The sequence below is a fragment of the Dipteris shenzhenensis genome, chromosome 19 (assembly GCF_047967505.1).
Source record: "Dipteris shenzhenensis isolate YYH24624 ecotype China chromosome 19, Dip_SZ_1.0, whole genome shotgun sequence".
In the NCBI taxonomy this organism is placed as follows: domain Eukaryota; kingdom Viridiplantae; phylum Streptophyta; class Polypodiopsida; order Gleicheniales; family Dipteridaceae; genus Dipteris; species Dipteris shenzhenensis.
In genome coordinates this window covers 33,325,820-33,352,269 of record NC_141614.1, presented here as the reverse complement: position 1 = coordinate 33,352,269, position 26,450 = coordinate 33,325,820, and the positions used below count along the sequence as shown (strand labels likewise).

The 26,450-nt window shown below is 42.8% G+C and overlaps 1 protein-coding gene across 1 annotated transcript; it reads left to right on the top strand.

Moving 5' to 3' along the window:
- The first annotated feature begins 817 nt into the window (after positions 1 to 817).
- LOC147890368 (putative oxidoreductase At4g09670) lies at positions 818 to 16,814 on the top strand. The gene is made up of 3 exons (XM_087390807.1): positions 818 to 907; positions 5,690 to 6,200; positions 16,074 to 16,814. Exons 2-3 carry the CDS (start codon positions 5,742 to 5,744, stop codon positions 16,692 to 16,694), a joined length of 1,080 nt encoding a protein of 359 aa, XP_087246933.1. The 5' UTR covers positions 818 to 907; positions 5,690 to 5,741; the 3' UTR covers positions 16,695 to 16,814.
- Positions 16,815 to 26,450: the final 9,636 nt, after the last annotated feature.

Genomic DNA, 26,450 nt, shown 5'->3' with positions numbered 1-26,450 from the left:
TCAACTGATAACAACATCAACAACAGTGCACGGAACAACTATTGACCACATCTGGACCTACTCAATACAAAAAAATACACAATACGGCACTAATTACATATACTGGTCAGACCACTCTTTGCTCTACACGATAATACAAACATAGGGTGGGCGAAAATGACCACAAAGAAACAAAAAAGGGGGAGGGCACTTGGTCCCCACACAACACTGTTCACGGTTGAACAACCTCAAAACAACCACCTAAGAGCCGGTCCCCATGGACCGGCATAAACCACGAAAGCGAAGATTGTTGCCTATTTTTGAACCTGCCCCGAATTCTGTGGAGAGGCACCACCGGAAAAGAAGCTCCTTTCCAAGGGGTAGCAAGGGGCACTCCCTGAAGATCGGAGATGCCCGCTCCGTCATCTGCGTGCCTTTTTGGGTGTGGTTCTAGTTTTCGTCAGTCCCATAATGAACTACATTCAAGGTCGCGGTGGCTTTAGCTGGTGCTTGACATGGGGCCTAGAGGCTATGGAGGTGAGAGCGCATGCCCGCGTAGTGTCAAGGTAGCATGGCGTAGCGGGATTCTAGTCTGCATACGTTCCCACCTTCCTTCTCAGGGCTAGATTGCAAGCTTTCTGAATTTCAACCTAATGGGACCTAGTGCAAACGTCTATAGCAAGCGTTCAGCCAATTAGAAACCTGCAGAAGCATGAAAAATAGCATGGGCCGTCTCCAATGGGGCTCTCAAATGCTACGTCCTGGCATTCTATGGAAATGGAAACAATACGGCATTCTACGGAAACAATACGGCTCTAAAGGTTAAACATAAGACCTTGATCAAGGACACGTGTCCCAGCGTTAGAATTGTGCCAATTATGATGCCCCCTGTTTGAGTGTTCACGCTCCGGACCAGCTGCATTCCCAGGTACCTCCTCATCTTTCAGCTCACTCCAGCAATCAGTTCCATTCTTCTGGCTACCCAGCACCTCGGGCTCTCACTTATTATTCCTAGGGCTTTCGACATGCATCTTCTTCCTGTTAATCAGGAGCCAGACATTGGGTTGTGGTCATTTTGTTCGCTCCGTCTTCGTAATAAGGACCATCCTTAGGATGATGTGTTCTAGTTTTGTACGCAGCCCTGATCGCGGGCTGGGGCGCCACGTGCGTTCATAGCTACAAGAGTATACGAAAATGCATATCTGTACGTATATATTTTTACGAGTACTAGTGCAAAATAGAGCACTGCTCTTCCAACGTGCGCACTACTCCTATCGCATGCATTCGTGTCTGCACTCAGGTTTTCTTGAAATGTTAATAAATTTCCAGCGATAATGGTAGATTCAAACACAAAGACAAAAAAGTCGGATGCCCTGACCCATGCTTACGAATATATAGACACAGCACTTTCCAGTTTTCATGATAACTTGACTTGCTAGTATCAGGTAGATCTTACAGCTGACCAGACGATATAATGCTCATATATCATATTTTACCGTTATACATCCAGAATTTGGATTTAATCTTTTTAAAGCATGAGATAGATATAAAAATCCGATCCAAAGGTGTACCAACACCTGCAGCGAATATCTGGCACCAGTACAACTCTGTTCGCTGAACTCTAGGGTGAGCTTCCCTCCTGCACCCACATGTACTCTCCTACAGCCTGCAGGTATGTACCCCATGAAACCTGATACCGGCTGAGGGCTTCTGCAAGACTGAACTGAGGATTGCCCTCCCAAGGGGGCCCTTTTATAGGGCTAGGGAGCCTCATGTCTGGCCGACCAGACCCTAATGACTGGCCAACCCTGTCAGTCTACCGACTGACCAGATCAGGGCCAACTGGCCCATCTGCACACCCCTTCGACTGCCCACTGTAGTGTGTAAGTCTGCCAACTAAGGTAGCCTCTGCTGCCTATAAATGGACCTGTATACAGGTGCCTCCTCTGCTTCCTGCAGCTGACTAGTTCCTGAATGTTGCCAACCTGTCAGGTCCATTCCAGGATCTACCCAATGTCCATGACCGAGATAGATGACCCCCAAGAATGCACTGAGAAGTAGAGCCAGAATAAAGCCAGTAAACTGCATTTGCTATCTTTGGACCAAAGCCCAACTTTGTCATGATTTGAGAGAGAAAATCCCATTGAACAGTGTCAAATGCCTTAGCAATATCTACTTGCAATATGAGCACATCTTGATGCGAGTACTTAGCATATTCAATTGCAGTCAATGCATTGGAGATATTGTCATGGATTTGTCTTCGCGGCACAAACCCATATTGATGAGGATGAAGGCCCGCATTCAGTATCCTGTGAAGCCTATACACAATCATTTTGGCAATGAGTTTGTAAACTACAGGCATCAAAGTAATAGGCCTCCAATCTGACATATGGTCACACAAATGTTTTTTGGGCACAAGTTTGACTATGCCATGCTTCCAAGAGTGCAGTAACTGATTTTCTTGCCAGGCAATATTGATCATTTGCAAGAGGACATCTTTCAAATCATCCCAAAAAGAAATATAAATTCCATCGTAAGGCCATCCCAGCCAGGGGACTTGTATTTGCCGAGGTGGAACAAGGCATTATCAAGTTCTATATCGTAAAAGGTCTCTCCAAGGTAAGAGCATCATCCATTTCCACTATTTTAGAAACATATTGGAGGAATTCAGTCCTCGCATCAGTCATTTGATTTGATGGGGAAGTAGGAGCAGAGAACAATTTCTGGAAATAATTTTGGCATTCATCTTGGAGATCAGAGAAAGAGTGCGTCCAAGAGCCATCTAGCTTCCTTATCCTTTAGACATGAGTTTTTCTTTCGAGTAGCATGCAGGCCCTGGAAAAAGGCTTTTGATGAGCAGCCCTTATCCATGAGGGGCTTCATTCTTGCTCTAATCTGCCATTTGTGCAATTTCCTCGGATCATTAGCAGTCAATTTAATCCGAGCATGTGAAAGGGAATCATTTTCTGATTCATAGAGAGGCCTTAAATGTGAAAATTCAGTCAATTGTTGTGTTGTCCTTTTTGCCCATTTAACCTCATTCCTCCATTTAGTCATATGCCAGTTTCCATACTCCCTAATGACATTCTGTATACGAGAGACAAAGCTCTCCCAAGCATAATCCATGTCTTCCTGGGCATGCAAAGGCAAGGGATGGATCATTTGCTGGAAATAGTGATGTCAGAAATAAGCCTGATTAACATGCAATAATCTACTGGAAAGGGGTGGCAAATCATCCAGTGGCATACCAAGGTGCAGATTCATCCATAATGGGGCATGATCTGACAAGCCCAATGAGAAATCTACGAGGAGATGAGGGCTAAAATCTGCATATTGTTGTGGGTAAAACAAATACCATCTGTCAAGCCTTGCCCAGTATGTAGTAAGTGCATTATGATGAAAAGTATATCCAGGCACTAACCCTCGGAGAAGCAGCCATAAAGCTTCAGCCTGCACAAAACGAAGCGCGCGCGCACACACACACACACACACACACACACACACAAATTTTTGGTGAAATTTCTTTACTTTATATTATAGTTTGGCTATCCCAAAAAACGAGATTTGCCAAATTACATCAACAGAAAATCTCACTATATGACAAGTATACATCATGTTCTATATAATGAGCTGCAGACAATCAAAGAGAGATTGCTGCAAAGAGTGCCTAAAGAAAGAGAAAGTGGAAAATGTAGGAACATCAAAGACTCTCTGATTTCTATCCTTCCATAGAGACCATGGTGCGCAGTAACGAACCCAAGTGAAAAACAAATCAAACTCCTGTCTGGGTGGATGAATCCCAAAAAAGAGACAGTACAAAATGGAGAGTTAGTCTACTGACCGACCAGACAAGGGCCGCCCACCTGCACATCCCTTCCACAGACTGCCAACTGCAGTCTGTAAGTCTGCTCATGGCTGACCAAGGCAGCCTCTATTGCCTATAAACAGGCCCTGCATATAGGCGCCTTTGCTGGCTCCTCTGCCCATGTGTAGCCAACTAGTTCCAGGCTGTTGCCAACCTGTCAATTCATTCCAGGACCTGTAAGGGCCCTGCCAAGTAGATGCTCCATGCTGGCTCCACACCAGCTCCTCTGCCCTCTTGATGGGCCCATGGCTGGGCACCTTTCAGCCCCACAGCCAACCCTAATGATGGGCATATTCACAGCCCTAATGCAGGACTGTAGGACAGCCGGCTGTGGTGGGTTGTGGCCCATGTGGCTGTCCCAGGAGGACGTACCCTTGCTGTCCATGTGGCAACCTCTCACTCCCCCTACATGTGCCCCCGTGGCGCAGTCTACACGCAACATCCTATAGGTGTTAAGTCCCATTGCACTCCTCATTTGGGGGCTCACAGGTGGGGCATTGACCCTAGAATTCCAACACTAGAGACCCAACTCATTGCTACAAGGGCCCCCTAATGCAGGGACTAGGTCAGCATATATGGGGCCGGCCTAGCAAGGGTCATCCCCTTCAAAATTTGGTTGGCCAACTCAAAAGGTAGTCCCTCTTGTGTGTGTGTGTGGGGATAGAGGTCCCCTAAGAATTTTGTATAGCAGAGCATCATTGACTCACTTTCCTCATCCATCTATAGAAGTCTCAAATAGGCACACGGATGACAGCATACGAGCCTTTATCTAGTTGCCTTGCATAATTTGTGCAGCCATCTAGGTTTGCAGGTAAGTTCTGTAGTTGGCTAGCATGTTTTGTACTTGAACATTCCACAAGTTGTGAAGCATGTTGTACATTTTGGTTTGTATAACTTGCTAAGTATTATTCCAGATCTGAGCGTGTTCTATTATCTTTACTTTTGCACACCTGGGGAGTGAGCTCCAACTTCCGAGAGTAGCATGGACCCTGGAAACCCAAAAATACTGCTCTGAGGGCGGTGAGTAAATGCTCAGATTATGCTAATTGTCCATTGGTGTTTGAAATGGCACACTTCAATAAGAGCACTTGAGCTGCGGGCGTTGCATGGCTATTCATATCCACATTTTTGTACTCCATGGTTTGCCAAAGAGCATCATCTCAAATAGGTAATTCTCGTGTGGTAGTCACTTTTTTGGCTCTCTCGTTGAATCTTTGGGCATAGCACGACTGTTCAAGAACCTAAAACAGAAACCATGTTGATGAAGACTAAACAAGTAACCAAGTTTTGAAATAAATATTGTCTCTGTACATCCAGCCATGACTATCATCAAGGGAAGACGCATACAACTACTCTTTTCACAGTGCTATTGATGAAGATGACACTTCGATATGTTCCAACTACATAGTCTATGTGATGAAGATGATGCTCCTTTTTACACTGAAGCTTCACCAGACTGTGTAAATAGATGATACGTTCTGCAACATGAAGGTTTTAGAGGCTTCAGAAGTAGGAACAATACATAGCCTGTATAAAGGATAAGGAGACCTGGAGGTTGGAATTGGAATGTTTTGCATGTGGCAAAACTTCTATATGGAATCACAGTGAGTTAAGAACCTGAAACAGAAACTTAATGCAATGAGTATATACTATAAGGAATGTGTGCGCTTTATTTACGTAGATTGTGTTAAAGACTACAACCTTCATTGGCTTTGTACCTTTATACAGTTTAGGCTTGTTACTGCTATTATGTAATGTCTTATTTCTTTTGACAGAGCAAATGAATAGGAATAGTACGGGTTTGACATTTGAAAGTTTACTTGTTGCATGATTTGTCTGTCTCAGGTCATTCCAGCTCATTGACTCCCCAGAAGAGGGTTAAGGGAAGACGGAAGTCATGGGTGATGATGTTAGGTTTGGCATCCTCGGATGTGCTAGTATTGCTAGGAAATTGTCAAGGGCGATTCTAATGACACCAGGTGTTTGTTTGTCTGCTATTGGAAGTCGATCTTTAGAAAAGGCACAAGGTTTTGCCAGGGCCAATGGTTTCCCTCCTGAAGCAAAGGTTTATGGAAGTTACCAGAGTGTGCTGGACGATGAAGCTGTCGATGCAGTTTACATTCCTCTTCCTACAGCTCTTCATCTAGAGTGGGTGCTAAAAGCTGCAGAAAGAAAGAAACATGTGCTACTAGAGAAGCCTCCTGCAATAACAACAGAGGATCTTGAGGAAATGATTTTGGCTTGCAAAAAGCATGGTGTACAATTGATGGATGGTACAATGTGGATACATCATCCCCGAGCTGCCAGAATGAAGGAAATTTTGAACAATCATGATTTGTTTGGTGAACTTGTAGCGGTAAGTTTTTCCAAAATTGGTATCGCAGGATTATGCATTGAAACAGTTATCTTGCTGATGTTAATTGAATTCGAATTTATATTGCAAGCACACCCTTTTGTCTTTTGGGCAACCTATGTATGCATGAGGCATATATTTGTTTATGTGCACTGTATGTAATCTGATCGTGTAATTCACAGCAAGACCTTCTTTAAACCTTTAGCGAGGAATGAGCGTTGTTTACCATAGAGAGATGAAGGAGATGAGGGTAGAGAGAGAGTAGAGTCGAAAACCGATTGGGTCCCTGTACCCACTGAGGGCCCCCTCCCCCAATCAGGGGAGAATTTGCTTTATACTTGGAGAACTGAGAGATGACGGAAATATAGAGCTGAGAGTGAGCTGTGTAAACTGTAAAAGAGAGCTGAGGAAGCTGAGGAAACAGTGTCCAAACCTCTCTCCGTTTGCTGGTCCAAACCTCCGACTGTTGTGCTGCGTGGTCACCTTCAGATCAGGCTGAACTGATGACCAAGGGACTGAGGCTAGAGCAGGGCCAGATCTGAGGATCTCAGGGGCTGCACAGGAGGCTGAAGTGGAGCTGTAGGAGGACTGAAGGCAGGAGCAAACTGAATGAGTAAACAGGGCAGCCAAGGGGCCCTTTTATAGCGCTGGTCTGAGCCAACCCAGTCTGTAAATAGACTGACTCAGTCTGTTTTACAGACTCAGTCTGTATTACAGACTCAGTCTTTTACAGACTGGCTGGCCTACAACCAGCCTATAAAAAGCCCTCCCTGGCTCATTTGCCAGGGGAGTTTTTGGGCAGCCTTTGCAGGCTGCCTTCCCTGCTTACCTGTCCAGCCTTTGGGGACTCTAAAGGGACTCCTAACCTAGGCTAAGACATAAACTATAAGATGGAAACACTTAACCTACTATTCTCCAGTGGGTACTAGTGAACAAGAACTGACTACTGACTTGACCTAAGGCTGAGAGACTGACCTACGTATGTGCCTGACTGTCCATAGACAAGGGCTCACAGAGGGGTCACAGCATATGACAAAATCTCCTATCTGGGAATTATAATACACTTGTCGATGTAGCCAGTGTGTCACCTTGCACCCAAGTGCAGGGGTGCATGTGACATTCCCTCCTCCTTAACTTGGCGGTAGGTTCATTGCTTCCAAGTAGTCCGCCAATATCTGGGGAACTCTTGGAAAAAATCTTCGTCCAACCACACTGCTTCATGGGTACCTCGATCCCGGAACTTGGTGTAAAACTCCCGGATCCTGCGTCCTGACCCATGCTTGAATTCATGAAGAAGGATCTGTTCTGGCTGCAAAACTTCGGCTTCATCAAGAACTTCAGGTTGTTGCTCGTCGAAAATCTCTGAAAGAGGAGGCTCAAAATATGGCTTCAACCAAGCTACATGGAACACGTTGTGCATAGTCCAACTGTCTGGTATGCGTAACTTCATTGAGACATCGTTGATCTTTTGAATAATAGGTGTGCGCAAGCCGGGCGTGAACCCGTCCACTGCAAGCTCGTGAGGCACCAAGGTGCACCCCACTGTCTTGGCAAGCTGAGGGAGATGGCATCTTCTGAACTCCCCATATCGAACAGGACAATAAACTGATGCCCGTTAGCTGTGCCATACGCTCGAATGAGCGCCTTCTTTTGATCTGAGAAGTCGCCCTCCTTCTTACCTTGAAAGACCACCGTGGGAACGGCGTTCAAAGTAGGAAAGACGGCATTCGTAGCTGAGGATGGAGGCGGAGCTGGAAGAGCCAATACATTAGCGACGGACAAAGTAGGTGCTTTCGCAGCCTTTTCGGCAAGCCACTTCGGACAATCCTTCTTGCCATGCCCAGCAATGTGGTGGCAATGAAAGCAGCGATGTTCTTGGTGGTATCGCTTCTGCTCGTCGGGCTGTAGAAAGCCTCCTGTAATATCCGCTTTAGCCTTCTCATCCGAAGTCATCTTTGGCTTGGATTCCCTCTTTTGACCAGATGCCTGGCCGTCTTTCTTTTGGAACTAGTTGTCCTTCTTTTGATCCTTACCCGCTGTGTTGTTTGACTGCTGCGGGGCTTTGGAATCTTTCTGGACCTGCTTGGGCTTTCCCCAGTTCAGCATCTCCTCCTGATTCTGTGCGAGAGTCAGCGCCCGCTCGTAATCCGGCGGGTTGAAGTTCCGAATGGTAAAACGTATGTTCGTGTCCAAACTTTGAATGAATTGCTTCATCTTGGCGCTCTCCGTCACGCCCAACTGTTGCGCCAGTGTGATGACCTTATTACTATATGTCAACACAGGCAAACCATTCTGGGAGAGACGAGCGAACTCATCCTCAAGGTTAAGCATATATTGGGGTGGGAGAAAACGGGCTTTGAGGTCGGCCACAAATGTCGCCCAAACGAAATTTGTCTTAAACGTTTTTGGGTCAGTATGCTTACTAGCCCAATGCTGCCACCAAGTCACCGCCTCACCTGTAAGATGAGGGGCTGCAAGGTGGACTTTATCTTGCTCATCTTGAATCCGCGCTAACGGAAAATGAGCTACAAACTGATGAATAAATTGCAAAATTGCTAAATGATCACACTTACCATCATACTCAACAAAATTTGGAGTGGACTGAGTGAGTGGTGTTACCTTTGTCGATGGCGAAGGTGTGGCGGAGACGGCCGCTGCGCTCAAACTTGCCTGCATAGCGGTTGGAGAAGCATCGCCTCTCGGTCTAGCTTTTGTTGCCTCTCTGCCTGGACGAGCTCTGCGCGTCGCAGTGCCTCCTCATTTTTGCGTTCCTCACGCATCAACAAGAGCAGTTTTTCAAAATATGTGGTTCTTTTTTCTTCCAACGGCTTTTCTGCTTCTTTTTCCTCCAGACGCTGTTTTGTCTGGTCTAGCTGTCTTCTGCTTTCTTCTAGCTGAGATGAATGTTCTTCGAGTTGCTGCAACAGGACCCGATTATGCCCTAGAAGGTTCGCCATCACTTCTTCAACATTTGGCGGAAGCATATCTTGTTGGTAGTCTTTCTCCTCTTCAAAGTCTTCACGGTTGAAATCTTTTCCTGACCCTTCCATGGTGCTTGATTGTGTGTCCTTTCCGGATCTCAGCACAACCATACACTCGCGGTAGTCAAGCTGGATACAGACGGAAGCTTTGATACCAATGTAACATGCAACGGTTATCTGATCGTGTAATTCACAGCAAGACCTTCTTTAAACCTTTAGCGAGGAATGAGCGTTGTTTACCATAGAGAGATGAAGGAGATGAGGGTAGAGAGAGAGTAGAGTCGACAACGGATTGGGTCCCTGTACCCACTGAGGGCCCCCTCCCCCAATAAGGGGAGAATTTGCTTTATACTTGGAGAACTGAGAGATGACGGAAATATAGAGCTGAGAGTGAGCTGTGTAAACTGTAAAAGAGAGCTGAGAAAGCTGAGGAAACAGTGTCCAAACCTCTCTCCGTTTGCTGGTCCAAACCTCCAACTGTTGTGCTGCATGGTCACCTTCAGATCAGGCTGAACTGATGGCCAAGGGACTGAGGCTAGAGCAGGCCAGATCTGAGGATCTCAGGGGCTGCACAGGAGGCTGAAGTGGAGCTGTAGGAGGACTGAAGGCAGGAGCAAACTGAATGAGAAAACAAGGCAGCCAAGGGGCCCTTTTATAGTGCTGGACTGAGCCAACCCAGTCTGTAAATAGACAGACTCAGTCTGTTTTACAGACTGGCTGGCCTACAACCAGCCTATAAAAAGCCCTCCCTGGCTCATTTGCCAGGGGAGTTTTTGGGCAGCCTTTGCAGGCTGCCTTCCCTGCTTACCTGTCCAGCCTTTGGGGACCCTAAAGGGACTCCTAACCTAGGCTAAGACCTAAACTATAAGATGGAAACACTTAACCTACTATTCTCCAGTGGGTACTAGTGAACAAGAACTGACTACTGACTTGACCTACGGCTGAGAGACTGACCTACGTAGCTTGTGCCTGACTGTCCCTGGACAAGGGCTCACAAAGGGGTCACAGCATACGACAAAATCTCCTATCTGGGAATTATAATACACTTGTCGATGTAGCCAGTGTGTCACCTTGCACCCAAGTGCAAGGGTGCATGTGACACTGTAACATGTGGCATTTCATTGACACCTTTGATTATGTGCATTTGTATTTTCAGTTGAGATTACAATTGTCTGCACAACTGCAGCAACCTTGAAGGCTTAATTGAATAGTGTTCTGCAGTAATTACTTTTCAATGTCTGACCTATTGTCTATTCAAATAGTTAGTGTAATTTCTCATATGGTGTTTTTTTTGGGTATAACCCCTGTTTTGCAATGTTAAATGATACCTTTGTAAGACTAGAATATGTCCAATCATACAAATTTAGATTTTTTGTTGTTCTAAAGACCAAAAATCTACACAGAAAATAAAAGAGGAGGTAAAAAAAAACTTTTATGAAAAACAAAAGGAAGACATACTTAGCAAGCAAAGCAACACTTATGTCGTCATCAGTGCCCAAGCATAAGCAGCTATACTGGGTTTCTAAAGACCCGCGGAGTCTCTTGGGCAAACCCAGTGCTTACTAAAATCGTCAAATAAACAAAAGAGAAAGAAAACAATGTTAAATGACATCCTCAATGAATACCCCTTTCCCCAAGTTTAGCAGAGGCCAATGTGGTATTTTATCAGCCTCTTTCCAAACACAATAGCTTCTATCATGTGAGAATGGAGATTTGAGCTGTCCTTGTATGTTTTATGAGACTATATTGGGAATCGGGATATCAATAGTTGTAATTAGATCCATGTGGAAGTGGAAGGCCAAATTGTGGTCGCCAAGAGGAAGGTTGAAACCTCTTAGTGCTCTCTTAAAGGGGTAGGGGAAAGATTGCTTTTCATAACATTGTGGAATATTGCTTGGGTCTTGTAAACTACTCGGTGCTTTCTATCAATTCAGACAACGGATTTTGCAGAGGCAATTGAATGAGATGATTGCGAGTTGCTAAACACATATACTTGAACTTAAGAGTTTGCAATTAAGCTGGAATTAAGACTTATACAGCTTAAACACAAAGTGACATCATTGGAAAATGCAACATGATTGAGGGGCCAAGACGGGCCCCGCCCTTATCCAGGCTCACTTTATTCTTGAAAAAATGGAGATACAAGACCAAGGTGCAATGCACCTTCCAAACTGATGAACTCAGTGAAAACCTAGGACCTAGATACAAGACTCAAGAGCATATGTACAAGGTAGACAACAAAAAAAGAGGACTCCAAGCTCAGGTTTCAACTCTTGGCTTGCCCAATCCACAAGGAAGAAGCCTGCAACAATCACCACTTACATCCAACATTAGAGACAAGCACTAGTTTCTAGAAAGATAGTAGAAACAACATGAAATAGTGCTGTAAATGAGATAAACTTGACAATACAGGCTCCCTTCGTGACTTGACCCTTTTGTAGATGAAGTCCTTGATGCCTCTGAAGCTACCTTGGGTGAGGGGAGTGTGGAAATGGGGCTGGAATGAGAACAGCTTAGAAAAACAGCCTGTAGGCTAGAGAGAGAAAGCTTTTATGGAGTGATAGCTGTAGAGAGAGAGAGTGCCAATGCTGATCCCAAGGGAGGAGATGTAAGAGAGGAGCTGCTGCTGTTCCAGAGGTGCACAGAAAGGCAGATTTCTGCAAGGGAAATGGGTTGGAACAGTAGAGAGAGAATTCTGTAGTAGAGAGAGAAAGACTGCAGCAGGAGAGAGAAAGGGGCTGTGGCTGCTCCAGGCTAGGTGAAGGAGAGAGGTTGCTGCTGCTGTTCCAGAAGAGCTGAGAGGGGGCAGATTTCTGGAGAGGAGGGGCTGGAATTGTAGAGAGAGAATGTGCTGTTGTAGAGAGAGAAAGTGCTGCTAAGGTGAGAGAATGGCCTGGGGAGAAGCTGGCTGCACCCAAGGAGCTGGAGAGGTTCTGCTGCATCATCCAAAAGGAGGGAGAAGAAAAGTGACGAAATTTTCATGTGTGGAATGAAGGGGAGAGGCCTTCTTTTATAGGCTCAGCCCCCCCCCTAGGCCTAGAGTGGAAGGTGGACACTTGTCCCAGATTTTTGGTGGGCTGCAGTCCCAAAGAGGACAGCCCACAACCTGCCCCAAATCTACCAGATTTGGGGCCAAACACTTGGCCTGCATGCCCTGCCACTTGCCATGCATGCTGCCACATGTGTGGGACAGGTGGACTGACCTGCCAGCTCAGATTCCATGTGGCAGTCTGCCACGTGTCAGCTGCCGCGTCACTTCCAAAAACCCTAAAATTTCAAAGTTGTCAGAATTTAATTCTGATCGCACCCACGGGTTCCTAACAGCTTAGACTATCTATTGACGTACTCTAAGGTCATAACTGAGCCATACTGAGCTCATTTGTTTGTCGTCTTATCTTGTATCTCCATTACTCTTGGCATGCTGCCAGGCCCACACCCAAAGCTCAAGGAACATTCTCTTGAATGGTTCCTAGGTCGGTATGCAATCTGTGCATTTGATTGGTCCCATGTTTGGGTACTCAGGTGGGGTGTGGTTTCTAGATGTCCCTCTCAAAGAGAGGCCATCACTCTTGTGGGTCACTAATGCCCATAACCCCAAGCAAGGGGGTCCACCCTCAAATGCTAGACCTAGTCCCCATTGGTCCGTAACTGAACAGTAGGAAAACATTTCATTTCTTAATAAGCATACTATTGAAAAACAAAAAGAAATAGTACCAAGCAAGTGGATACATGTTGAAGCAGGATGACAGGTCTGAAAAGATAGAAGCTGAAATACACAATATTGCTTGAGAAAAGATTAACACATGATAGGGGCCAAGATGGGCCCCACCCCTTTATCCAGGCTCTTTATTAGAATGAGATACAAGACCAAATTGTTGAAGTGAATCTTATCAACACCTTCCAAACTTGAGATCAAACTAGAAAGGACTTAGACTGTAGCCGGAGCTATGTTCAAGACTTGAAATTGAAGTTCAAGGTGAGCAGTAAGCCTATATACATAAACAATGTCTCACAACGTAGCATAGTGAGGTTGCTCAAGGCTCCCAGGGCTCTCCAATCGTGAGGGAAGATGCCTGCACAATTACCAGTGTTTCCACAGAAGGAACACTTAGCCAATGCTTTGAAAACAAGGTTCTGATTTAGCATATCTAGCTCTCTTATGCAACATCAGCTATGTATGATTCAGGAAACAATGTAAATCTGCTACAGATTTGCCTCAAATTTGGGTATATGATGGGAGAGAGTAGGATTGCATAGGGAGTGTTCTGCTGCAGGACTGTGTGAGAAAACAGCTTGAAGGAGGGCTAGTGCAGGAGAGCAGCTGTAGGAGAAGGGCTACTGTAGGAGGAGTTTCTGCAAAGAAAGGGCTGTAGCAGGAGGAGCTGATGTAGAAGGAGATGCTGCTGCAAGAAGAGAAGTTGCTGCTGTTGTGGAAGTGCTGCTGCAGAACTTCATGGAGAAAGAGCTGCTGCTGCAGGACTGCATGGGAAAAAGGGATTCTTCAAGGAGGAGCTGCTGTAGGACTGCATGGGGAAAGGCCTGCTCCAAGGAGGACTCTGCAGAGCTGCGTGGAGAATGGGCTATAGAGAAGCTCTGCTGCAGAGCTGCGCGGAGGATGGCTGTTGCTCAGCTGTGTGGAGTAGAGCTGTTGCTTGGCAGAGCTGCATGGAGAAGCACTGTTATAGGAGGCTGGAGGAGAGTATGCACCAGCAAAGGGGTGAGAAAAATGTATGCAAATGAAGGGGGGCAGAGTATTTCTTTATAGATGTGGGTAGGGGCCAGCTCCCATTTTGGCATGCTGTGCTGGCCCCCCTTGGAATTTGGTGGGTTGCATGCTGCATGGGGGCTGGAGTTTTTGTAGTGACGAGTGGTGCCACAGTTCAAGCATGGTCCCCCACATGTCCCCACAGGCTGCCATGTGCCCTATGCCCCTTCATGGGCTGCCATGTGTCATGCCACATGTCATGGCTGCAACCTCAGGATGCCGGCTCAGCGTGTCATGCTGAAATTGTGGAGGAAGGTTATTTTAATAATTCTTTATTTGCTTGACTTAAAATTTATTTTGGGGGATTGATACACTATGATTTTACTTCTATTTTCACCCTGAGGTTTGTGGCAGTTAGCTCTATTCAAAGGGCTAGTCTAGGGTTAGTTTGAGTTTGATTTGCCTTCTCACTTAACCTATTAGGCCTATTAGTTTGTTGTCTTGTCTTGTATCTTTTTGACTCTTTCATGTACATAGAACCAAACCCCAGGCTACTGTAAACATCCTCTTTAATAGTTGCAGGGTCGATATGCATTCTGTGCATTCGCTTGTATGCAGGCCTGCCTGGCTGTCCCATATGGGCTATAAATATGCCCTCCCAGGGTCAGTCCCTTGCAGCCCTCCTTGCTGCTGCTCCTGCCCACCTGGGTGCCCACTCTCGAGCCCTAAACCAGGGCCTCCAAACAGGCCCAAAACCTGCTCCACATCTGCACCTGCACATCCTGCCATAATTGCACCTCTGCCAGGCCCTTCTTCAGTGCCGTACAGAGCTGTACACCCTGCAGATGTCAGCGCCATGTGATCACCTCTTATTCTGGGTCCCTTGTGCTGGCTACTGCTTCGCCTTTTGCTGCTGCAGATCCATCCTAGCTCCGGGTACCTTCCATCTCTTTGATTCTTGCCCACATGGCCGCCATGCTGCTGCTCGTGTGTCAGTCTCTCAAACCCTAGGTTCACCCCCCCCATGCTCTCCTCATATGGGGGGCTTACAGATGGGGAGGTGACCTTTCCAACAGCTCCACCCTCATAGCTTGTTTGTACCAGGATTTTCAGTCTCATAGACCCATCGGTTTTCCAAAGACTTTAATAAAATTTCTTTCTTTCTTTCTTTCTCTTGCCTTCTCTCGCTTCCATTTCCAACACAATGTGCCGAAATTACATCGGCAGAATCTTGATGATGAAGCTCTGAGATGCATGTTCATCGATTGCAACGAGAAAATCAAGGCTCTGGGCTGTATGAACTTGAGATGAATCTGAGGTGTAACATGCATGGAACCCAAGACTTAACAATCCACACATATTTTTCATTTATAATAGTTGATTGCCTTCTTTCTTTTTCTTGAGTGCTTATTAACAGACAGGTGATCTAGTTCTCAAGTGTCCACATCTCAGCCCATATCTGCTATAGCTACATCATCCTTGCTTTCTTTGGGATTGTTTGGAATTATCCAAGTCCTTGACTTGCTGGACTGCAATAAACAAGACAACTGTCCATACAGTAGTACAAAATATCCACACAAGAAGAGTTAATCTCTTTTTCCTCAATATTTCATGTGTTTTTTTGTCTAAACTGCAATGCATATAGAAGATAAGGTCCCTGTAGGTGGACATCGTCAATGTTGATTTTGGTGGCTGATTTGCCACGCGCATTAAATTTGCCTAGCACTTACTGTTAATGGATGCTAATGTTTGACTGCTCATACCTTTATGATGGCTTCTCATACAACATAAATGGATGCCCATACCTTTTGCCTAGCACTTACTGTTAATGGATGCTCATGTTTAGCTGCTCATATCTTTATGATGGCTTCTCATACAACATAAATGGCTACCCATACCAGCAAAATATTGATGTTAATCACTGTTCATATCAACCTGGGGCTTTCTTTCTCCGAAGTTAGGCTAGCTGGGTACTTCCAGACCTTAGCAGAAATTGCTTGTAGGTCAAGCGGATTGTCTGACATAACATACCTAAACAGAATGATTCATGGAGAACGATTTGCACTGGCGTATGTGTTTCTGGGGTGGTCTAGGAAGGGGTGTGTGGGCGGCGCGCCGGGGGGGGGGGTGTGATTGGTAGAAATGGTACTGTTATAAGTCTATAATGCTTTCCTGCTTCTATGGTTCCAGATTCATTCCACCTTTAGTATTTCAATGCCTCCATCATTTTTCACGGAGGACATACGTGTGCAACCTGAGCTCGATGCACTTGGAGCACTTGGTGATCTGGGTTGGTATTGTGCTCGAGCTTTTCTCTGGGCAACTGCTTATGAGCTTCCAGTGAGTGTCACTGCCCTTCCTGGGGCAAGGTTTAATGGAGGAGGAGTAATAATGGCCTGTGGTGCTTGTCTCTTGTGGAACGGTGGACGAACAGCGACTTTCCATTGCTCATTCTTGGAAAGTATGGCAATGTCATTAGTATTACAGGGGACTAAAGGTACCCTTGAGGTGGACGACTTTGTCGTACCCTTTGAAGAAGATGTAGCACAGTTCAAGATTCGTACGAATGCACAGTTTGGACCTTTAGACACGAGCTGGAATGTTAACATTATTACTCATCAAGCCCACACAAGCCTACCTCAAGAATGCCTAATGATTCAAAACTTTTCCTTCCTTGTGAAGGGAATCAAGGACGGCACTAAAACCATAGATTCTCCATATTTCATGATTGCCAAGAAAACACAGCAGTTGCTCAATGCTGTTAAATTATCCATCGAGACAGGATATACAGCTGTCAAACTGGAAGGGTAAGAAATTGTCAACACTGCAGTGTGTATTGGACTGTAACAAGCAAACAATGAGCAATAAATGCGAACGCATCTGGTGTTGCAGTGGACACTTTGTCATTTCTGTAAATTATCAAGAGCTTCACTATCCATTTATAGATGTGTACATGCATGAGTGCCCTCCTACCCAAGTTGATCCCAAAAGAATTGGAAATGATTGAGTCAAAGAGAGAGAGAGAGAGAGAGAGAGAGAGAGAGAGAGTATCATGGATTTCCTTAAGCATAAACATTGTATCTACACACATATATAGACGAAAAATAATCATATGTGAGTGCCAAAAGAGAGAGAGAGAGAGAGAGAGAGAGTATCATGGATTTCCTTAAGCATAAACATTGTATCTACATACATACATACATACATGTATACACACATATATAGACTAAAAATAATCATATGTGAGTGTCAAAAAAGTAAATCAGTAGTTACAGGCTTCTAGGTAAGAATTTGCTTCTCTAATTAATTAGCTTGTTTACCAGCCTTTGGTACAATAAGTTAAACTAAAGTTATAAAAGGGCAAAACATTACCCTAAATTATTTTCTGCTCTACAACATTGATGTTCTTTCAAATCCACCTAATCACCTCAATAACTGGGCTGTAACCAAACGGATACACCTACCTAGTTGAACTCAGCAAAAATCTCCTTCCACATAGCTATGGAGGATGCAGTGACAAATGAAGTTCTCACCATTCCCAAAGACTTCTCCAAACCAAATGTCATATAATACCTTGAGAATGTAATCTCATATAATTCAGTCCATGTATCCAAGTCAATCCTACCATAATCGACTCTTGATTTGAGGCCATAGATTTATGTAACACCTCGTAAATACCAATCCCTCATCTTAAGCCTATTTGGCTTCTTTGGAACCAATTTTACCCCAACTAGAATTTGCCTCATTTGCCATCTCACCTTAATAACATGCCTTCTTTGATCATATCACATGAATCTCCTTGAGTAACTCTAAGTGTTTATAACATTCATCTAACAGGCCACCTGGGTTGTAGTACATGTTACAATTCTCTCACAATGAGAGATCACTCTGCGCATCTTTCCATGTTTTGTTTATTCCACACAGAATGTCATTCTTTGGTAGGCTAGCATTAAGTTTAATGGAGGACTTTGTGATTAACCATCTCAAGCAAGACAAACAACCGAACAACCGCACACTATGAAAGTGACTAGAAACAGAAGTGTTCATGATGGTCTCATCCTTGAACAATGTCCTCATCCACCAACCACCCTTAACCTAAAATCTGTCAATTTTGGATAAATGAAAATGCTCATGTCTATCTATTGTTGCATGCAAACTTCTTCAACCTAGCTACTTCCTCAAAGCCTCACATTCAATCAACATTTCAACCAAGCATCTTGCCGGACTTATAGTTGGTCCTTTCTTCTATCGAATTTGTCCTCATTTCAGTCACAACCAATATGGCAGTGCAATCCTTGAAGGCATCCTTCAGAAAAAATTGCAATGTGGCCCTTTTCCTAGAAGCATTCGGTGCATGTATAGAAATACAAATGCATTTCCAATCCTTCACAACCACTTCTAATGAAACACATATGCCTTCCTAATCTCGGTAAAGTTCATTGTTGCTCCATGTTTTGTTTATCCTTAAGGGCAACCCAACATGAACCTCATAGAGTTCAAAAAGACCTAGTAATTTTGAGAATCCGTTCGAAAATAAAAAGTTTCTCTTTCCCACAATTTGATCTCCTGTAACATGATAATATCCAATCCTTCACAACCACTTCTAATGAAACACATATGCCTTCCTAATCTCGGTAAAGTTCATTGTTGCTCCATGTTTTGTTTATCCTTAAGGGCAACCCAACATGAACCTCATAGAGTTCAAAAAGACCTAGTAATTTTGAGAATCCGTTCGAAAATAAAAAGTTTCTCTTTCCCACAATTTGATCTCCTGTAACATGATAATATCTAGCCTTTTCTTGCCCAAACTCTTCTATATCCCACCTCCTTCAAATTTCCACAAGATCAAAGAAAAACTTGTCTTTTTATAATATGCATGTGCTGTGTTACATGGGTCCTTATAATCACCTTTGTTTGATAGTGTAAAATCGTTACCATGTATTGTTAGTGTGGTTTGCACCCCATGTACCTACAATTTCCTATAAGTTAGGGATATAAAGTGGGTGAACAAATCGAGTTGGGCCATGGCAAGTTGAATCTTTATTAGTTTCTACATTGAAAAATATACGCAAGGCTTTGTCACCATTAAGACTATTTTTGAATTATTATCCTATGGTTGCATGTAACATTTCCGACTTTAAATCAACAAGTTTTCTATAGGGTAAGCATATAGAGAGGACTAAGAAGTTTCAGATGGGCCACTTGTCGCCATAAATAAATGTCACGCATAAACTCTGTCCATCTTTTTTTCTACGATACAACTGGGCATGCCACATGTCCTTCCACTTCATGAGGTTAGTGGTTTCATTAATCTCTTGTTTACCACCAAGCACCAGTGTGCTTGCCTTGAGCATATATGCTCTTGCATCAAACTCTCCTTGTTTGAAACATTCCAATCTCCTGATTGGAGATGGATTATTGCAAATAAGCTAGCTGGTTTTTCTCAACCTAGCTGTGTTCTTTCTCCTTTGATGCTTTATCCATAGGAAAGGCTATTTTTAATTCTTCAACTCCTCTTTGAACACCCAAGTGCCTTCATTGATGTCTTTATCCATTCTTTTGATTAAGTACTTTATCTAATTACGTGTGTGCGCCTGTTCATGCATGTGCATGCACGTGTGTGCATTTGTGTAATCTTTTCTCCTCATCTTCTTCATCCTCTTCAAGCACATTCATTGATGTTGAGGGCTATTTATCTTTACTTATTGAAGGACTGCCATGTTGGTTTTCTTCTTCATGTGCTTGACCAACTTGCAGGTCATTATTAAGTTCTTTCTCCTCATGGTCGTTGAAACACGTCTGCTACATTGAATATGGGACTAATTTTCCAGCTTACACGCATTTGGGCATATCATTTTCAATACTCTAAATGGTGTAGTTTTCCTTGCTGATATACACCCGTATGAGATCACCTTGCTCAAATTGTTTGCCCTACTTTTTCTTTTATCAGCATGCTTTTGATGCTTGAGATTTTTCTCCTCAAGATTCTGCTATACCTCTTTAAAGAGATCATACATGCAAAAGTAGTCACAACCAACCATCCTAGATAGGACCATCCATGATTTTGTCAATTACATCTGGTCCACAAAACTCAAATGACATGATTCTCTCGAAGAGTTCCTCCTTGAATATCATCGGTGATTCTCTTGAAGACTTCCTCCTCCTATGAAAGGCACTCAAGAACATCATTGTTCACATTGTCCCTCACAAAAGCCCCATGCTCCTTTTGCATTGTGGACCTGAAATTGCTTGATTAACCATCGTGCTTGTTCAAACAACTATGTTGGTTTGACCACCGTGCTTGTTTGGACTACCAGTCAACCACTTTGTTAGTTTTGGTCAACGATCAATCACATCACTGATTTGGGTCAATGGTCAATCGTAACCTAAACTCAACCAGTGTATAGTCCCTTATGAACCTCTTTTGAGACATTGTATGAAAAATAACGCTTTTAGGGGTTATTTACTGTGATTGGCCCGAACCATAGAGACATGCATAACTCACCTAAATCACCTCCATATGGCATCAAACTTGACAAACTTTCTGTCTATATGTAGAGTAACTTTCTGTCTAATGGAGACCAAGTTCCCACCAAGTGATCTCCCAAATAGAGCTTGTACAATGAAGAATATTTCAAGTTGCTTGCAATTCGACCTTTAGTTCTCTTCCCTAGAGAATCGATAGGTGTTCTAGCTTGGGTTGAAACCTTGCCTTGCCTTTAGAAATGACTTGCTAAAATGCTTCAATGAGATCAATCACTAAAGTGGGAAAATCGATCCTCCCTCTATTGCACTATGTGTGATCCCTCTATTGCATTGCGTGACTGTAGCCGCTCACATCACTTAAGTGTAATCTAAAGCAATCTTACACCACACACACATCCACTAAAGAACTTGTAAAGATCTCTCTCTCTCACACACAGACTCACGTAGCACTAAACTCCTCAACGTAGGACTCGAAAGAGAGTCTACATAGGGGATGCTATACAAGTCCATGGACTGTATTCATAATCGCAATGAAATGGAAGAAGAAGGAATAGCTTCAAGCTTGATTTGGACAACTTGTCTCTCTTAAAGGAGAGGCTCTCGAATTACTGTTTGCACCATGGAGCCAAAGAGCATATATGCTCTTGCATCAAACTCCCCTTGTCTGAAAGATTTACATATCCTAACTAGCTGCAAACAAGCTAGCTAACTTATTTTAGTCTTTGATGCTTTTCCCATAGGAAAGGGTATTTATCCTTTAGCTCATGCAGGTGCTTTCACTGATGCTTTACCTATCCTTTTGATTATGTACTTTATGTAGCTGATTAGTATAGAATAAAGTTTGGATCTTGATCCTCTTCAATGCCAATTGTTGGCGGCGTAAAATAATAAGCTATGACAATTGGTGAATACACATATGCATGCACGTTTCTTGAGACTATCTAGGATAAAAGAAGACAAGCACAATGTGCAAGCTCAAGTATGTTTTAACCTAGGTGCTATAGAACAACATAAAAGCGAAAAGTTGTTACCTAAAAAAGAAAAGAGGTATGTGTGATATGAAAGGAAGGCCTTATATGCATGTTTAGCCTTGAGCATGTTTTGAAAAGAGGTATCTAGGATAAAAGAATACAAGCACAACATGCAAGCTCAAGTATGCTTTAACCTAGGTGCGGAACAACATAAAAGCAGAAAGTTGTTACCTAAAAAAGAAAAGAGGTATGTGTGATAGGAAAGGAAGGCCTTATAAGCATGTTAGCCTTGAGCATGTCTATATCCGAATCAAAGAGATTGATAACACTTTTCCCATCCATAAGAGAAAGGTAGAGCTTTAAGAATCCAAAGCAAAGGTTGAGGAATAATCTTGGCAAAGTATATGGGAGCATTTTATAGCAAAGGAGAGTAGCAACTAAGGGATAAAGTATGCCAATAGGATGGATACGTTTGCTTCCTATCTTAATAGCAATTTTTTTTGGAATTAAATAAAACATATTATAGACCGAATTGAAAATCACATATGAAGATGGGGAAGACATAGAAAACATTCCTCCAACTCACACTACTAGTATAGAGCTTAGCATGTAACAAGGAAAGAGGTAAAAGTACGAGTTTTACAATTGTCAATTGTAGCGAGAGCTTGTATCCAATTATTTATCTCGTTGAATTTTTCACTAGCTAATGCTATAGGTTCTATGGGCTTTGGTAAGAAAATTTTGTTGGAGATGGTATTTTAGAATGTGTATTCGGGATCTATCGGATTGATCTCCCAATTCTCAAGGTTTACTCAAAGTATTTCTTGTCTATTTTTATGATGGTACTCAAAGTAAACCTCAAAGTGTTGTTCAATCCTTATGAAAATTTGGCATAAGAGACCACTTCATGTGAAGTATCTACAAAATTTCATTACGATTAGGTACACAGATTCATGACATAAGCATACAAGTTCACAAATTTCATGGCAATTGCACCATGCATGATAAAAAATGAGGAAATTATTTTTTGGGCCCATTTTTGAGGCCTTACTTTCATGCACATGTTGTATTTCCACTTTGAGCTTGCTCTCATGGGTTGAAGTCTTTTTCATGGAAAAAAGAGAAAATATGCATGTTTCACCATATAAGTGATGTCTGATCCTTCTTAAGACTTGTGACTATAAGGTGCTATCTAGTTTGAAGGTCTTTGCATAGTAGAGATATGGTATAAGCATAATGATGCATGTGATTTTTTGGCAATTATGCACCATTTATGTTTGAAAATGAGAAACTCTCTATGTGTCCCATGATTAAAGTCATGTCCAATCCATTCGAAACTTTTTCGTTAGTTATGTACTATGCATTGTCAAGAATGAGGAAATATGCATGTCCCACCATACAAGCCATGTCTACTGCTTATGAAACTTTGTACATATGAAGATTTACATCATTTGAACGTCTCTAGAAATCTTCCTAACCATCGAACATGGTATAAGCATATCAATGCACTATTATTTTAGCAATTATGCACCATGCATGGTAAAAAATGAGAGTGTATGCATGTACCACCATAGAAGTAATGTAAAAACCTTATGAAATTTTTTGAGTACAGGGGTTTGATTCATGTAAGTGTCTATGCAAAGTTTGATGACCAGTAGACACAAACATTTTGTAAAAGAAAATTTGATGCACAATTACTTAATAGTTACATGCATCATGTCTCAGCATACAAGTGATGTTTAATCTGTATCAAATTTTGAGTAGAAGGGACTAGTTTATTTGAAGGTCTTTTCATAGTTTTATGACCATCAAACATAACAATGCATAATTTTCTGTCAATTATGCATCGTGCTTAGTCAAAGTTGAGAAAATGGACATGTCTCATCATACAAGTGATGTTCAATCCTTATGAAAATTTTCAAGTATAAGTTTTTAAAGGAAATCCATGCATATTCTATATGGATTTTGTGCCCTCTCCTATATGCATTGTTTGGTCTGGTGCTGGACAAGGGGAAGAGACCTCTAGTAGCCTTAAAATTGTCTTTGCTCTGAAACTATTTACATATTCAGAGCCAAAACTATCCTCTTTCATTTGTAATAAAAAGAAAGAATGTTTTCAATCTTTTATGTATCAATTCATTGAATTTAGAACTTCTTAAACAGTATGCAATAAAAGTGTTGAAAAATTCAGGTTGTATCTCTGAAAAGTATGTGTCCATCATATATTTTGCACTTATTAGAGTCCTCCATCCATAAGAGAAAGGATCCTTCTATTGTGGTGTTTGTTTTATCAAAATAGAAAGCTAAGATGTATATTGGACAATGAAGAGTGCAAAAATAAGAGAGAGATAAAGATAAATGACAATGATTACTGTACCTGCAATTGCATTGGTTGAGTTGGATCTAACATCCTTAAATTTGGATCACGGAGGTCTAGTGCATCCATTAGTCTTTTGAGACAACTGCAATGGGAATGAAGGGCAACAAAATATAAATTTCATACTTCTACATGTAAAAGCGATATGGCTGACTTTTCAAGAGAAAACCTCGAAATCACGTTTTATAGCAAAACTATGGGGAATGACTGACTTACAATTCTAAATCCTGGTGGGTGCCTTTTAAGGAGTTGAAGGTATAGCGTAACTTTTGTTGTATGTCTATACACACCAAACTCTAGTGATTGCTGCAAGAAAAACATCAAACATGAGGGGATTAGACCAAGAGGTTGTAAATACAATTTGAGCATATCAGGATTTTGTCAATAGAGGGTAGTAGTGGAAAAGGTCAGGGAACATACTCTGAACAATATGGGAGGAGAATCATATCAACCACATCCAACTTGCAAAAACGAAACCACTTGGAAATGCTTTTGGTTGATGTCTTATTATCCTTCAACTTGAAAGATATAGCTGGATCAACTATATACACAGAGTGCTGAAGGCTCTGGTGGATCTGACTCTTTAAACACTACAAAAAACTACTTCACTTAGCCTATGAAAAAGTGAATGCTACAAAGACATAAACACAATTGACCTAGAAAGATATACTTACTATAGAGCTGCAAGCGTGATTGTGCAAGTGACATGTTTTTCTTTCTGTGCTAATGATCCTTTATCAAATCTCATGTCAGGTCATCATTCACAATCTTTAAAGATATTTTGTTGGATGTCTTTCTTCATGATAGTCACCCTATGTGCATGTGCTGCCACCATCATGGTGTCTTGGAAAAACTCTATAAGCCACTCTTTAGCAGCTTCTTGGAGAGCAAGCAGTGGAATCCTTTGCCACCTAAAGTCCACATGCCAGTTGATGCATATTGCCCTCACAAGCCTTTGGAATGGTGCCATGGGTACTATATACCCTATGGCTTTCTAAGCCTTCCTGATCTCCATAAAGATAGATCTACTCACTCTCTTCTTCCTGTTCCTTGCTAGCATGTGCACAGGCTTCCCCTTCTTTGAGGATTTTGATCTGAATGGAGCTGTGGCAGCAACTGTAATGTCAGGTTCCTTGCCTTTCTTTTTGGCTGTTGCTTTGGTTCTTGCCATAGTCTATTGTTGTCTTCTCCTAAACAGAAACCCAAACATAACAAGGAAATAAGCCATTCAAGAGTTTCCTTGAAAACGTGATTTGGTGCAAAGATATAGCCAAACTGTTGAAATTGCCTTTTTGAGCAAATAATCGTTTGCATACTTCAGCAACAGTCCATGAAAACATTTGCTAGAAAACACGATTTGGAGGAAAACTATAAAGAAAATGTTGAAATCGTGTTTTTGAACAAATTCCTTTGCAGCATAATCTAGTCAATCAGTTGGACCCCACCATCCTCCTAAACTCTAGAATGCAGATGAGATGTGCTCAATAGAAACAATTCATAAAGTGTCTTTGAGAGAAAGCTAGAGAATGGACATTTCATCTTAACAACAGGAAAAAACCAATGATGGTGACAGATTGCTTACCTGGGCTTGTGTGTCTTGATAACAGATAGGTTTAGGTGATGGTTCAGAATAGAGCTGGAGCTAGTGAGGTTGGTGCTGGAGGTGGGGAGGTTGGAGATGGAGCTGGGGAGGTTGGGGCTAGAGCTACAGTGGGACTCTGTGATGGAGGTGGTGAGCTAGTGAGGTTGGAACTGGAGTTGTAATGGGACTCCGTGATGGAGGTGGTGAGTTGGTGAGGTTGGAGGTGCGTTGAAACTAGAGATAGAGATGAAAAGAGAAGGGTAACTCTACTTAGTGGCAGTTTTGTTTCAAAATCTGTGCAAGAAATGCATGCATACCTAGAAGACCATTTTCCGCACGTGTGGCTGACAAGACCGATGTGACATGCATTCAAAACTGTGCCATTTCCTCTTATCTACTTTTCTCCATCCCTCTAGCAGTTTTGATCTACACTTTTCTCCATCCCTACACCACATCCTTATTTGCATCATTGCCATCATCCCCCCCCTAGACTGCACCTGAATCGCGTCTATGGACAAAACATGCTATGTGTGCTAGTATTTGGTAAAAAACGCGATTTGGAGCAGTTTTCTTGAACAAACTAGAATATCGCGTTTTTGACCAAATGGGTGTGCAAGAGTCTATAGAATGCATAGAGAAAGACCAGTTTACAAAAAGTACTAACCTTATTAGTATGTAGATAACAAGAGCTTGATGGGTGACAACTTGATGGTTGTCAGCTTGATGGGGTTGAGCTGTAGTGGGTTTGGGTCATGGATCTTGAGCTGTAGTGGGTCAGTATGATAGAGCTAGTGAGGCTGTGGGTGATAGTTTAATACTTGGATTTATGGGGTGAGGTTGTGGGTCCAAAGTGGGTTGAGCTAGAGTTGTAGTGGGTCAGTGTGATAGAGCTGTTGAGGTTTTGGGTGATAGTTTGATGGGTGTCAGCTTGATGGGTTGAGCTAGAGCCGTAGTGGGTCTAGGTGATGGAGTTGGAGCTGTATTGGGTCAGTGTGATAGAGCTGGTGAGGTTGGATAGCACAAGCCTGTAGGGAGGAAGATGAAACTCGAGATGGAGATGACAAAGGGGATAATTAAGTATGGCGGCTTGGTCTAAAAATAGGTGCATGAAATCATTAGATACTTAACTCACAAGTACCTTGAAGATCATT

Coding starts and splice junctions, on each gene's coding strand:
- LOC147890368 (XM_087390807.1), top strand. CDS start 5,742: ATGGGTGATGATGTTAGGTTTGGCATCCTCGGATGTGCTAGTATTGCT. Junction 6,201..16,073: donor TGTTTGGTGAACTTGTAGCG/GTAAGTTTTTCC, acceptor CTATGGTTCCAG/ATTCATTCCACCTTTAGTAT.